At 38.6% G+C, this 16,100-nt stretch overlaps 1 protein-coding gene across 1 annotated transcript in view; it reads left to right on the top strand.

The window, feature by feature from the left end:
* Positions 1–775: 775 nt before the first annotated feature.
* LOC124111252 (homeobox protein 2-like) overlaps positions 776–16,100 on the top strand; it is a 94,662-nt gene continuing 79,337 nt past the window's right edge. Inside the window, exon 1 of the mRNA XM_046470903.2 lies at positions 776–1,089. Coding sequence (XP_046326859.2) covers positions 1,083–1,089 — 7 coding nt within the window. The 5' untranslated portion in view covers positions 776–1,082. The remainder of the gene's footprint in view (positions 1,090–16,100) is intronic.

Genomic DNA, 16,100 nt, shown 5'->3' with positions numbered 1-16,100 from the left:
CGAATCACAACATATTCAAGATCCAAATGTACGTTCTATATATAATGTAAGCAAACACATTGATGAATGTGGGAGTGGCCATTTTTTACCGTCTCTCCGTTTTATAAATTGTTTAACAATGACAATCATGTACGAATGGAAAAAGAACAGATGTTCGTTAGGCTTTTGAAACCTAACCATATTTCAAAAGTATAATTTCAAAACTGTAGCTTGGGTAACAAGTCACAAAACATGCAGTCAGTAACAGCCAGGTGAACATAATTTAAAAAAATAATATTTAACTTCTGATTTTATAGAATTTGTGAAGACGATGACCGATGACATTGTACCATTAATTACCCAAAGGGCCTCTCACAAATTTTAAATACACATGCATTTAGTTAGGAAAAACTACATAAAATAAAATTAGAAACGTGAACATTCTTCCGTGAAAGGAATTCGAACGTATCGTGAATAAAATTTCATTGGAAACTCTGAAATGAAAAAACAATGAATTTAATGACTCCTTATAATATACAAAAAAATGTATTTGATTATAAACTTGTGAAACCAATAACATTTCATAATAGTATATGGAACATATTTATAAAACACACGCGCGCACGCACGCGTCGGTATATAATGCTGTATAAGTGCAATAATCTTGCACGCGACGTTATACTCAATTTCACCTCACCTCATAACAATACCACCAGGAAATATGTCGCTGCGATATCAAATTGAAACAGCCTATAGTCTACCTGTATGACGGAAACCTCCGAGTATCACCGATATCCTACGACATGTAGTTTGGTTGACTACTCCGTTGAACAAGCTGGAGTTGTAAATGTCGCAGACCACTTGAGGGATCTATTCAGTCGCTCCGAGTTTAACCACGCCGAGTGCTGCGGAGGTTGGAGACAGGTACCTGATTGGTGTCAGTGGATTCTTTGGATGTAATTTACAAAGAGTGTTAATTGGCGGGACACGTTTACACCTAGATTACCTGTGTTGCGATGGGACGCGGTTGGAACGCTACCCCACCTGAGGCCCTCTGTAAAGGGGGCCGTCTTTCCACGTGAAACTTGGATAGATTTACTTTGATGACAGGTAAGAAATGTCTCTTCGTGGTTACTAATACTGTTAAACTTTGGTTGTTTTGATTTGATAATGATAAATCAACGTGTATTTTGACATGAATGATTGATTTCAACTGGTCTGATAAGTTTACCCAACATATAAGGCGATTATTGTATAATGATCGTCTGGTGTTGTGCCATACCAACTACAGCTACCTATCTGGGTATATTTCCGGGTAGACTGTAACGCGTGTTGAGATGTGTTTCTGTTTCATTGGTATATTTTTTAAATAATATTTAGATTCTGTCTCTCACTTGATAAATCTCAAAGACAGAACTTTTGTTAATAACACAGACGTCGCTTTGTAGCGTGTCTGCTAACATTGTTGAACATGCACATGAAATGTTGCACATTGTCGGATCAGTAAATCACGTGATAAAGACGTAAATATAGCGATTGTGTCAATGATAATCCGAACAGGTAAAAAATATGACACAACACAGGAGTTGATTGAAGTTAAAAGATGCAACCGGGAGGATTGGTTGAACAGGTATAAAATATTTCTAACTCGCAGCTCAAGTCATAAAATTAAATGTCAACGAAGTCAAATGAACCAAACCAAAATCTTTAGAAAACACAAAACTAGTTTGACCTTTCTTACTGATGAATCTGATGAATGTATATTAAATCTTAACATTATCTATCCACTGATCAGCTATTAATAAAAATTGTCAAAAGATTGTATTTTTCGTGCGGAAAGAGTCATATAAAATCATGAGCTTGTGTCAAACCATTTTATGAATTTCCAAGCATACAATGCAGCTACCAGTTTGTAAGCTCGCACAAAGCCAGAAAACAAATAAATCAGCGTCAGTGGGGAGGTTGTTGTGCGATCATTAGGTTTTATTGTCGACAGTCTTTGTACAACAGAACAATAAAATACAAAGCTGGTTTAGTTTCTCATAGATGTGAAGTTGTAATAGGTTTGCTTGAGGTAGCCAGACATTTCACATGGAACAGGCTAATGATGAAATACATACTGTTGAAGAATTAAGAAATAAAATAACACTGACATTTTCTTTGGAAGATTGTAATTTGTTTCTGAGCTATTTTACAGCACAGAAAATAACGACTCGATCTCTGTTGAAAAACAAGTTTGCCCAAGTTGTGTATTTATTATCCAACATGTCTAGAATATTTGTGTGTTTTGCAAATATGTTGCCATTGATATTGAAGAATGGATTTGCTAAATACACACACATATTTTTTCTTTAAGATGATTCATCTAATCTCGAATTTAAATGTCTCAAAGCATTTAGAGCACAATTCGGTTGTCACATCTGAAGTTAAAACCATGTTTGGCTGTCCATTTATTTTGACAGTGCAATCAATTTAGATGCAAAAATGTCATCCAGAAGATTTGTGGATCAGTTTATTGTGTTTATTCCCCATAAATCATATGCATGTTTATCATGTCATGAAGTTTGTGCTGCTGCTTGGAGGCATGTGGAAGTAGATTTTGACAACATAGGTTAAGTACGTGATCTGCCACATCATCAGTAATAATATACTACTCAAAAAAAGTTAAAGAACACCCACAACTGGAAGGTTGTGCTGCAATACCAACCAGCCATGACAGATTAACTATAAGCATTGAAAAGAATCGGGTGTACTTAAACTTCTTTAGACTAATATGTTACTTTAAAAGGTGCATTTGTGCTTAAGAATATTTTTATTTTAACTTCTTGCATGTCTTAAGTGCAAAACTTTATTCAAATTCCATCAATAAGAGAAATCCTGAACAATGTCGGTTTCTGCATATAGGGATCGTTGAATGCACCAGAGAGTCTCTGTGAACAAAGTTTTGATTTTATTTCATTTACTGGACACATTATAAACCCAAACATTAATCAGACAGACCCGTGAAGATCCGGGGTAGAATTGGTCTTCAGCAACCCATGCTTGTCGTAAAAGGTGACAAAGGGCTTGGGTGGTCAGGCTCGCTAACTTAGTTGATGCATGTCATCGTATCCCAATTGTGTGAATCGATGCTCATGATGTCAATCACTGGATTGTCTGATCCAGACTCGATTATTTACAGACCGCAGTCATACAGCTGGTATATTGCTGAGTGCGATGTTAAACAACAAACAAAATTAATAAGACATCTATACTTCTTGTTTCTGTATTAATCCATTCTGAGTGCCATGCTTGAGCATGAGCTTTACCTAGCCCTGGGTTACCAAATAAAATCCAAATATATTTTGCCACAGGTTTTTATCTAAAAATGTAAATTATGTAAATAAAAAAATAGTTATTAAAACAGACTGACTGAGATAAAAACTTGTATAGAATAGGAATTTTCATCATTTAATTACGTTCATATGTAAAAGTCAAATAATTGTTCTTCCGTGGAAATGACACAAAGTATATGTATAGAATAATAAATACACTTGTAAACTACTGGCTTGATGTAATTCTGCCTGCTAATAACAAGAATGTCATTACTATGAAATTAACAAACCTTTGTAAAAGTTGAATTAAACTATTCCGGGGTCCCATTCCACAAAGCGATCTTAGCGCTACAACAATTGTAAGTCCTTGTAAAAGAATGGGAGTTACGGCTGCCGTAGCCCTGAGATCGTTCTCTGAGAGCATTACTACAATGTTAAGTGTTGCAGTCTTTGCCTTGTAAAAGAAGGGGAGTTACAGCTGCCGTAGCCCTGAGATCGCTCCCTGAGAGCATTACTACAATGTTAAGTGTTGCAGTCTTTGCCTTGTAAAAGAATGGGAGTTACGGCTGCCGTAGCCCTGAGATCGCTCCCTGAGAGCATTACTACAATGTTAAGTGTTGCAGTCATTGCCACAAGAAGCAGATCTGGTGGGTAATGGGTTTGTCTACATATTTGTTTTCGACATTACGTGTAAGGGACCGGTGGATTAAGTAAGTAACTGTTGACAGCGATTTGTCAACACGACAGAGAACACAGAAGCTCACAGTCTGATAGGTAAATACGCAGATATACACACCAGGGTCTGGGAGCCTTGATCATGACAATGTTGGGCACGTTCGACAGCTGAAATCTTCCTGGAGGTATGAGTGGACATATTTGAGATGCTCTTGTCAAGCTTGCAGTGCTCCTGTGCAACATGCGCAACTCACCTGTTGTAGGAAATGCCTTATATATGCCAATCAAAAAATGTTAAGGACAACATCAGAGCTCCAGATAAGCTTTTGGTGTTGTGGGTATTTTACCCATGCATTTTAAAATCATTGGGTATCTGTAATTCTATCTGGGTATTCAAATTTCTGTTACCCACTAGTTTTTACACATGTGGGTATTTAAGTTAAATATTTAAAAAACACTATTCATCTAGTCCCTGCAAACTGGTGTCATGTGGGTTCGAGAGCTTTATAGGACTAAAAAATACCACGATACTTCTATAAGAAAGTGTGATGGCAAATGATCATGATGTAACTGTCATCGTGGAGTTTGGCAAGGTTGATGAATGCCCGTTTATAATTTCAAAATAAGTTGCTGATTTGCTAATCGAATACGCAGGGTTACTTCACAATATTTTGATGATACGCACAAGTTTTATTTTTGAAGTGTATCTGTAATGTTCGTTGCGTATTTGATACGCTTATTTTATTTTACTGCGTATTTCACGCAGATACGCAGCTTACCTGGAGCTCTGCAACATGATTCTTTCATATTACTATAGTTCTATAGTTAATTTGCCATGCAGTGACCAATCAGCTATTGTAATATGAAGGAATTGCTCCTAAACCTTTTTTAGTAGTATATATAGCAGAGTAACAGTTATGTTGATGTGGTGTGATGCGTAGTGGCACTGTTTGTGATAGATGATGATGATGATGATGATGATGATGATGATGATGATGATGATGATTTAAAGATGGTACAAAATATTGGTCAAATACAACATAAGATTAGTTGGTTATTATTATTATTATTGAAGTTTTTAATCAGACGTTAATTATAAAAAGTGTGTAGAGGGAATTGACCTATCATTGTCAGTTACTTGCAGTTACAAGAAGATTAATTGATTGTGGCCTTACAACATGAACAATGATAATACTAGGGCTGGGACAAGTCCAAATATACTACCCGGGTACCCACCCCCTATTACCCGACCCTACCCAAGTACCCACCGTAGGTCTCAGGAGATGTCTCAAAATGTCCGATTGGGAACATTTTTTGCATAGCCCTGGCAAAATTTATTTAGATACATGTATTAAACAATCTGGTCATTCATACACTGAAGTTGAATTAAGTTATATCTTTATTCAACCATATGAAAAATCAGAAGGAATGGGTGCACAGTCAGAAAGAAATGCGAACATTAGTAACTTGTAGTGTAACCATGGAGTTCTAGATAATTTTTGTCATTAAGCAATATATCACGGGACTAACCACAGGTCTGGCTAGTCCTGTGGGTACCTGGGTCCTACTCAGTACACACCCAACCCGGGTACCCGAGTTACTCGTCCCAGCCCTAGATAATGCAGACAACACAACTCTCTCGAAAAGGAGGCCTGTTTGTGATGTTGGTGGCAGGAAGGTGTCCATGGTCATGATATTATAATCCTTGGTCCCAAAATGCTGAATAAACTCTCGCTAAAAACCGAGGAGTAAGCAGTGAAAATCAAATATTTACCAACAAGGGACGTGGTAAACCTGTTTATTTTGTCATTTATATGTCTCTTTATGATTTAGGCTAAACAAAATGTAAGACCCCATTCTGTAAGAAATGAACAGGTTGTGAACACACAGGTTTCTAAGTACACCCTGGATGTTGACTTTCAACATCTGTGCCATATTCAAATAATTGAATTGAAAAACGTCCCAGGACGCTGTAGACATTTATTATGAAAGACCTTCACATACTGCCTATTGAGGTTTATCCCCTCGCTGTAAGTCTTCTATTTTCAACACAACACTTTTGGGTGTCTGTCTCCTGTTCAAAGGTCCAGTCTCTTGATGGCGAGGGATTTGAATGTGTTCAACCGTATAATCAGCCATCCAAACATTAAACAATGACACCTTGTGGCTATACTGTATGGTCTTCAAACCTTATTCAGTGTTTGGGCAGTGATTTGTAGTGAAAGGATCGCCTGAACGCCTTTCATCCAGCCTGTCTTTATCTGCCTTCAGTAAAGGGGTAAAGTGGGGTAGGGCAGAGAATGTGGTAAACACTGGAATGAGTGTTCGCTCAAATTCCACTTACCTATGGCAAGATAATAGCATGTAGATATGTTTATGTCACAATAGTGGATTATATATGTGTTGGAATTATTGTAAACACAAGTCATTTAAAAGTAATAAATTCCTTGATCTGAGATGAAGTTACCTGACCCTGTCTAGTCATTTGTTTGGGTAACAATCTTTTTAGGTGCAACAATTTGCAGCACAGAGTTGTGTCCCTTAGCCAAGCCAGGATTTGCTAGTCATAGATCTTTGGTCGCCCATGAATGTTTTGAACCATGTGGTAATGTGCTATACAACAACGACATACATCAATTTTGGCTTTCCTCCCACATTAAACTCACATTCACTGACAAAATACTCACCCAAAAGATCCAGGGTAGAATAGGTCTTCAGCAACCCATGCTTGCCGTGGGATCAGGTGGTCAGGCTCGCCGACTTGGTTGAAGCATGTCATTGTATCCCAGTTGTGTGGATCGATGCTCATGATATCAATCACTGGATTTTCTGATCCAGACTCGATTATTTGCAGACTGTTTTCATATAACTGAAATAGTGCTGGATGCGGTGTTAAACAACATACAAACAAAAGATACTCTCTGGGATATTGTAGTAATCGATCTAAGTTCAGTGCAGACAAAGAAAGCTGAAATATATATTACTTAACTTTTGATAGGGATAATCAGGTATTTCATTCTATTTAAATATTTACTTGCCATATCATGAGGATCAGTTGTGTGTGTCATGGAAAGAAAAAATAGCTCAAAAGTGGAGTAGAACTTTTGGATATTTAACCAATTCAAATAGATCGTTTTTAATGTATGTTGTGATTTATTCTCGTCTTCTAATTCTTAGATATTATTTCTCCATTGAATATTCAGACAATGGAAACCTGCCCTACTTAGTCCTGTCAGTTTGACGGAGTGTCCTTATAGACCTGATCAAAAGGGTTTACCCAAGTTTCAATGTGGTGGGTTGGTTCAAGGTAGGGCTTGCCCGCCAACTGCTTAGATCCTGAATCTCCATGGCTAGACTTAGAGGGGGCGGTCAGAGAAAATACCAAGTATTTATGACATGGTAATATCAAGTATACAACTGTACTTTGTTCATTTTTCAATTGAAGCACGTGTTTGAGATATAGATACATTTGAAGATTGAATTTGACCTGTTTGTATGTTTGTATGTGCGATTCAAGTTTCAGTACGTTGTTTGTCGAAAGGTAACAATAGGCAAAAACTGACATGTGCAATGCATAATTATGGTAACAGTTTACTTGAATGATTGCTTTGGGTACAAAGCTTTTAGTGTACCTTAAGCATGCACAGGACTTGTATTACTTTCAAAAGATGTCGGTGGTGTGTTGCATACGACCCAACACTGTGAGTATTTGTAACAATGTGTTTCCTGAAACGGGGAAGATTTTACACAAGATTGCTTCCAAGCTGTGCTCTTCTACTAAACCAGTTACTGTGGGACAATGGTGTATACTGTTTGTACTGATTTCCCAGCAACTAGTGCAGGCATGTATCTAAGATTACAGTACCTGAGGTGGGAAAATTGGGGAAAAAAACATTTATAGGTCCAAAATTGGGAAGGTTCACATGTTGTTGTTTTCATGCTTAAGTATTTACTTTTTATTCAGTGTACTATACTGCTATAGTCACACTGAGTCTGTGAGTGGCTCCATTTCAGACACCCCAAGCCAAAATATTGATGACTCATTTGGAGAAATCTACCTTTTCTAAGGTCATAAATTCTGTCATTCCAATTTATTCTTTAGTTTGTTTGGTTGAGACGCCTATAAATGACCATTTTATCAAACTGATGCTTCTGTAATAAAAGGTGTTAGTTCTGAAATAGTCCAGAAATTGCTTCTACATTCAAAGCACAGGAAGCTGTTCCACTGTGTTGTATCACTAGGTCAGTGAACACTGGTGAATAGCTGATAGCATGGCCCATATGAGGGTGTTATGACTCGTATTCACACCCATGCCATATTACAGGTATTCTCTCCCGCTGTTGCCGCTCATTGTTCCCTGGAGGTCCCAGGGCTCATATTCCACTCTCATGCTGGGTACACTTGATTGTCAGAATATATTACTTGAGATCAGCTGGATAGAATCAATGCATTACCCAGGCTGAATATATTGAGTGTCTGTGACGGCACACCAGTTATTGACAGATTTAAATACAATAAAAAGCACTCCCAAATTGAAAGATTTTAATTTTGGACATATCCTTAGTGTTAAATATTTCTTCGTCTGCTTACATGTCCAACACTTCTAAGAAAGATGAAAAGCATTTCTCAGTCTTTGACCTACTTATGAATTATTTAATAAATCAGTGGCAATGGTTATGAATGACGAAAACTTTGAATACAGCCTCTTCTCAAGTTGCAGTGAAGAGTTTAGGGTGAAGTGAGCATCTATGTGTACACACTAACACATTTCCCCTTGATTACACTTGATAGGAAGTGGCACTGCTTGCTTTTATTCACGTCCATATTGACATCTTTGACTCCATTAAACATGCTATACAATACCTGTGCAGGTACCGCTGACAGATATATAATGCCTTCCTTCTCCTAGAGTATGTCAGGCAGGTCATGTGACCGTGCACTTCTCCGAGCAGGGTGGATTGTTGACGGGTATAACTCAACAAATATTTAGCCGAGGAAGTCATGAAAAGAAACGTGAAACCAGACCACTGAAGTTTTTAATGTGTGCTGGCAATATCACATCAGGTGTCGGCCATTGTGTGCACTTGCAAGATGTCACCACCTTCCACGGTTTCTGATGAGTCGACGCGTCAATGTGTTTGGCTTAAAACATGACAGCATGATATGCTTATTTATTTTCAAAACATCTGTGGACATCAACAGGCTCTAGCAATGAAAAAGTTGGTTGATCACCTCCATAAACATGATTTTTGTCTGTCAGAAAAAGGTTTTAAACTTCCCTTGGGTTGACTGTGCAAAAGGCTAGGCTCAATGATCAACTGGGCTAAGGCTGTCACACTGGAAAGATCAGTTTTTCCCGTGATACAGCCTTTGAAATTTGCACTCGTCTGCTAGCTCGAGACTACTTATTTGTGCTAAGGACAAGTGAAAAGCGATTGATTGTACTAGTCCTCATTGACTAGTAGTATTTGGTGTCTATCATTCTGAACCAGTTCTCAGTGCTTCAAGTTTGCTACAATTGGAACTGAATAAAACTGACAGAAAATGTAAACACAGTAAACAGTTGTGTCTCTTTCAAGCAGGACAAGCTACAAACTCTGAGGACTAGTGAAGTAAGGTTTCGACTAGTCCTCTTGACTAGTCTTAAGAAACAAATTTTTAAGGCTGCTAATAGAGTTGTATGCTTTGGGATTCAGGGGCTCAGTAGGTCTACAGCACCCCATGCTTGTCTCTTGATGGATCCTGGGGCTCAGTAGGTCTACAGCACCCCATGCTTGTCTCTTGATGGGTCCAGGAGATCAGTAGGTCTACAGCACCCCATGCTTGTCTCTTGATGGGTCCATGGGCTCAGTAGGTCTACAGCACCCCATGCTTGTCTCCTGATGGGTCCAGGGGCTCAGTAGGTCTACAGCACCCCATGCTTGTCTCTTGATGGGTCCAGGAGATCAGTAGGTCTACAGCACCCCATGCTTGTCTCTTGATGGGTCCAGGAGATCAGTAGGTCTACAGCACCCCATGCTTGTCTCTTGATGGGTCCAGGAGATCAGTAGGTCTACGGCTTCCCATGCTTGTCTCTTGATGGGTCCAGGGGCTCAGTAGGTCTACAGCACCCCATGCTTGTCTCCTGATGGGTCCAGGAGATCAGTAGGTCTACGGCACCCCATGCTTGTCTCTTGATGGGTCCAGGGGCTCAGTAGGTCTACAGCACCCCATTCTTGTCTCTTGGTGGGTCCAGGGGCTCAGTAGGTCTACGGCACCCCATGTTTGTCTCTTGATGGGTCCAGGGGCTCAGTAGGTCTACGACACCCCATGCTTGTCTCTTGATGGGTCCAGGAGATCAGTAGGTCTACAGCAGCCCATGCTTGTCTCTTGATGGGTCCATGGGCTCAGTAGGTCTACAGCAGTCCATGCTTATTTGCGTGGGGATTCCAGAGCAGGCAGTGCCAATATTCACTCGTTCAATTGGATAAACATGTTCTTGAAGACTGAGCAGATTGTTATAAGCACATTTTATGGAGTAAAATTTTTATTGTATAAGGAACGTTTACTCTCTAATTAAGATACAACAATGGATGGCTATGAATTCTGCACATGCTTCAATAAGACACATTTCATCAGCATAGTAAGTATATTCAAATCCAGTACATAAAAAACATCATTTTGTGTCCATCCACATCTGCCATGTTAGTTAAAAAAAGACATTCCTGTTCCTTAACCTCAGCTTGACAAACACTGTGAGTGAGGTGCCTGCTCTATGTCTAAGAATCTGACACTTCTAGCCTACTGTGATCTCCAAACATCCCCAACTTTACACAAATAAACTGACAGTTGGTTACAAGTACCTGCTGTGCCAGTCAGTGTTATGCATCTTCAGAATCAATGTTTCATGTCCAAGTAATGAATTGGGGAAAATAAAATAATTACAGTTATCTCCTGGCTGGGTCGTGATAACAAAGTCATTAGCAAATGTTTACAATCGTAGCTCTGATTGCTTTGTCTCATGCGTGTCTTGCACAAACTATCAGATAATTAACTGGCTTGACAGGAAATGGCAATGATTTGATGAATGGCTTAATTATTGATGTCAACAGCAGTTTAAAAAATAGTGTTGTTCTGGATTCTTTGCTTGCAAAAATGGAAGCATCAATTGCTCCATTATCTATGATTACAGTTAACATGGTATAAAAAAATTTAATCATAAGCATGTATGATTTTTGGATTTTTTATCAAGTCATATTTAGGCAAGAAATATTTTATTAACGTGTCTGTTCGATGTGTTTATTGTAAGTTTTGCAAACTTTATTAAATGAAAAGTAATCAGAATGATATGTTTGATGATTAAAATGTTTTTAAATACATCATATGCTTACAATTAACACGTTTTTATATTTAAATGTTCGTAATATTAGCACCCAGAAAATCTGCATATTTCATGGTATTTCCGGTGTTACGTGATCGCGGTGATCAGCTGATAATGTTTTCTGAGATGGGGGAGACATCGTGTCATTGGAAAACTTGAGTTTATTAAAAATGTAAGTAAATTTTGGGGGCCATGCTTTACCATGCGCTATAACCATGATAACCGAGTTAGCGCAATATTGAAGAGCGGAATAACGAGGGAGCATGGTATCAAGAAATATATTTAATCTCTACCATTTTCAAACTTGTTTCTCTAAGATCATATATTCTTCTTGTTATGGCTCAATTTGTATAGCATTTTAGCTTCATAAAGTCATTTTGTATGTTTGAAATGTACACAAAAAATATGAAAATTCCATGTTGCATGCTACTGTCATTGTAATATGTGGATAAAAGAATTGAAGTAAGAGGTTATACAACCAAACAAGACACTATCCCAAAACTAACCCTAAATTCCTCTTTTGATTAAACCCGCAAAGGAATTTTTGTAGAGGTCGTAAATAAGACTTTTACACAGTATTTACTGTAAACAACCTGGTCAACATGGGCAAGGAGATGAGCCATGGCCATTCCAAGTCAATTTACAACATTGTAATTGATAGTGCTATGTGATACCAAGCAATACCTTCCAGATAGCACAGTATCACTTAGCCAATTACATGTGACAGACAGATATGTACCACAGGATTAGCCAATCTGGAGGCAGCATGAAGGCGCAAAGACGATGTTTATGGCATGCCAGATGATAAATGGGGCTGGTAGAGTTGCTGATTATCTCCTGCTTGAGTTAGATATACGACAATATTTCGATGTAGGGTATATACAGATTAAACATGTTTAGCCACTGGGATTTCGTATGAGAAGCTTTCTTAGGATCACCATTGACTATATTTACTGAGTTGGCAGTCATATACCTGTCACATTTAGTGTCAGGGAAAGTATGTTAAACACCAGTAAGTCTTTAATATCTTAGTAAGGCTACAGGTGAATTTAGTTTGGAACTTCTTGTTGGACAACATGTCTGAAAAGTCTAAAAAACATACTTCATTTGTAAGGGAAAATTTGTCTGATTTATTATTAATTCCTATACATGTATGTCTTTGTATTATATTTGCTGTCGTGACAATGTCATGCAGTGTTATTCTATGATATTGTGGAAACATATGCCGCACTCAGCAATATTCCAGCTATATGATGACGGTCTGTTAATAATCAGGTCTAAACTAGACAATCCAGTGATTGACATCATGAGCATCAATCCACGCAATTGGGATAAGATGACAATTGTATCAACCAAGTCAGCGAGCCTGACCACACGATCCCGTTAGTCACCTCTTACGACAAGCATAGTCGCCTTTAACGGCGAGAATGGGTTGCTGAAGACCTATTCTACCCCGGATCTTCATGGGTCCTATGCTTATTGTAAGAGGGGACCAAATGGGGGGTCAGGCTTGGCTTGGTTACAGACTGCAGTCATATAGCTTGAATATTGCTGGGTGCAGTGTTAAACCTAAAAACTGCTACACATGAACGAAGTATGTCACTGAATGAAATATTAGTACCTGATGTTTTCACTACTTTGCCCAATAGTGTCTGGATTTCTTTGAGGCGTATTCAACATGTCATGCCAGATGCATGCACAAGCTTCCTGTTTCAGTCATGACCTTACCATGCTGACCTGGTAGTTCTTTTCTTCTGTTTATTTCATTGGTAAAATAGAATAAGAGGATCATACAAGTCAGCTTGATAGGACAACCGTAAGAAAAAAACATGCATTTAAATTTTTCCAAGGAACACCTGCCTTTATCACCTGCTAGCAGGGTCATAAGTGATAAATCCATTCTTCTGTTTGATCCTGGCACCATGGTGTTGACTTTATGATGTTGTGTGTGTTTTCTTCATCAAGGAGTCTACTACAGATTGGGAGTGACTAATGAGTTAGCCAGTGGCAGGTAGATACTGCCTCACCCCAGGGCAAGCTGGTGACTGTTTATGTATGGGAAACATATATATCCCTCCTGGTGAGACTTTGATCGGTGCATCTTTGAAAGATTTTCTGAAATCAAGGTGAACCATAGCTTCAGGTGATGATGAAATGATTTTAGATGACTGCTGAGTCATTTTGTAAGTTGTTAAATGGGTTCATCAGAGATTAAATGTCTGTTTCTGTTTTTGATTGATTGGATGGATCTAATACATCATACACCATGTTGTCCAATTTTCGTTATCTTCTAATGGAAAGAAATTAATGAACTTTTTGTATGTTCCCTGAAGATGTCCTACTAGATGAACTATACAAGGTCAAGAGCAAGGTCGGTCAGATGGCCCAGTGGATAATGTGTTTACTTTGGTGGGATTCATGGATGATTCCCGACACGTGTGCAACCCATTTTGGGTATTCCCCAAAAGATATTACTCTGACATTGTTAAAAAATATATGAAAGAGTGTCACTCACATCTAAGTACATCCAAGCACATCTAAGGGACTATAACCATGATAACAGTTGAAACATAAGCACATAAGGATTATCTTGATCCATCGCACCCTAGGGGCCACTTGCCCATAATTGAACTCATCATTCATGGTAATTAGAAACTGAAGATTTGCCATAGTCTGGAGGATATGAAACTCATTAGTTTTAATCTGATTAGCCTTAAATTGCTGATTAGATCTACAGCCATGTCATCTTTTACTGATACAGATTACTAGCCTGTGTACAGAGAGGGTTATAAATAGGTGGTTCATCAGTATATACAGGTGGACCAGCTCACTTGACGAAGTACATGTTCTTTATACGATGCACTGGTTAACTTGTCATGATTAATTATAGCAGTTAATGAGACAAGACATTGTTCTACCTGGGCAGCAATAATACACCATGTACACTGACTATATATATCCTACATTTATGCGTCAAGATCACAGTTCCCACAGACCTAAACACTGTGAAGACCCGAGTTAGAATTGGTCTTCAGCAACCAATGCGTGTGGTAAGAGACGACTAATGGGATCGGGTGGTCAGACTCGCTGACTTTGTTGATGCATGTCATCGTATCCCAATTGCGTGGATCGATGTTCATGATGTCAATCACTGGATTGTCTGGTCCACAATCAGTTATTTAGAGACTGTCGTCATATAGCTGGAATATTGCTGAGTGTGGCGTTAAACAACTTACAAACAAGACAGACCTAGATAGCTGGCGGAGACAATACATGTATCTCTCTGTCATGTTTACACATTGATGCAGCAGTTTCTTCATGTTCTTGTAAATGTTGAGAACATGATATTGAAACTAAAGAAACCTGAAAAATTGTTTCTGAAAAATTTGATCGATTTAAAACAAACTTGAACAGTTTCAATCAGTCACATAAATTCAGTATCAAAGGCATTCCTTGCCCAGCCGGCTCAGAGAGTTGTGACATCAGATTCGGATGTCCCAAACCTTCCAGCAGCCTCGCTGTAGGTCTGATCAAGCTTCGGCACCTTTGTACTAACCAGCTAGTCAAATACTCCTCCAAAACTCAATGCTAATTGTTTGATTCCAAACACCTTCGAACTGTCCTAATGAAACAAGGAATTTTCTCTTTTGTCCCGGTAAAGACATTTCCTTTTCGGAGTTTTGGCTGGTGGAATCTTCTGTCCAAGGTGTAAATTGGGTGTTACATCGACTGGTATTTGCTGTAAACGACAGGCTTCTATGAAGATGGGTGGGCATATCTGGTGTGAGAGGTGTTTGAGTGGACACAAACACTCGCTACAAGTGGTGGGAGGTTGAGATGCCATGACCCCGTGTTCAAAGAACGTGTCTTTCATCCCGCGAGATAAAGACCTGATTCCCCGTGTGTACCTACAGTGTCGTCACCCTGTTCTACATGTTGGTCAGCACATTGTGTCCATTCATACCTGCTGTCGGTCAGTCCAGTCCATACACTAGTGTTTTTTATTGTGGAAATTTTGATAGCCAGTTAGGAACTTTGTTTTCAGTTGTGAAAATATTTACAACAAGGATTACGAAACATTTACCATTTGGGGGAGGGGAAAAAGTTCTTTTTTTTGCAATATTATTTGTGTAAGTTTTGTGTTGATTTATTGGCACAGGCCCATCGGCCTATCAGATTCATTTTGCCATTTCTTCTTTTTAGGGAGGACCTTTTACCTGTAGCTGATCAAAGCTCTGGTATTTGTTTAAATCCTGAAAATATTTAATATGCACAAGTTACCATGGCAACCGAGAAATTGAACATATCAAAAATTTATCAGTTGTGATGTATGATGAAATATAAAGATTTGTTTAACTGAACAAAACCCCAAGTTGGTTCACATATATATTGAGCAGAGTTTTAACCTCCATTCAGCACTGTTCAGTGAACACTTGTAATTACAAGTACAGGGCATGTGTTGAAATCAGGCAGTAAAACAGGCCAACCGAAAGAGGTTTCAGAATAGGAAGGTCAGGTTCTGAAGCAGTAGGTAGGTAAATTATGGGTAGTATGTGAACCATAGATGTCCCAGACTGTTTACAGGAAGGTGTCAGTGGCGAGCCACTGCACAATTCAAACATGGTGGCTGCAGATATTGTATGACAGTTTGCTCTCTATGGTTATGAACATATAGGCCGCTACTGTTGGGTATAAACAATGTTCCGTACATTCATCATGGCTGTGTCATGTAGATGAATTTGAAAATCAGTAAGCCTTGGGATGACATGCT

This window comes from Haliotis rufescens, unplaced genomic scaffold, assembly GCF_023055435.1.
Source record: "Haliotis rufescens isolate VD_foot unplaced genomic scaffold, xgHalRufe1.0.p SCAF_5, whole genome shotgun sequence".
Taxonomy (NCBI): Eukaryota; Metazoa; Mollusca; class Gastropoda; order Lepetellida; family Haliotidae; genus Haliotis; species Haliotis rufescens.
This window is presented reverse-complemented; position numbering and strand designations above follow the sequence as displayed.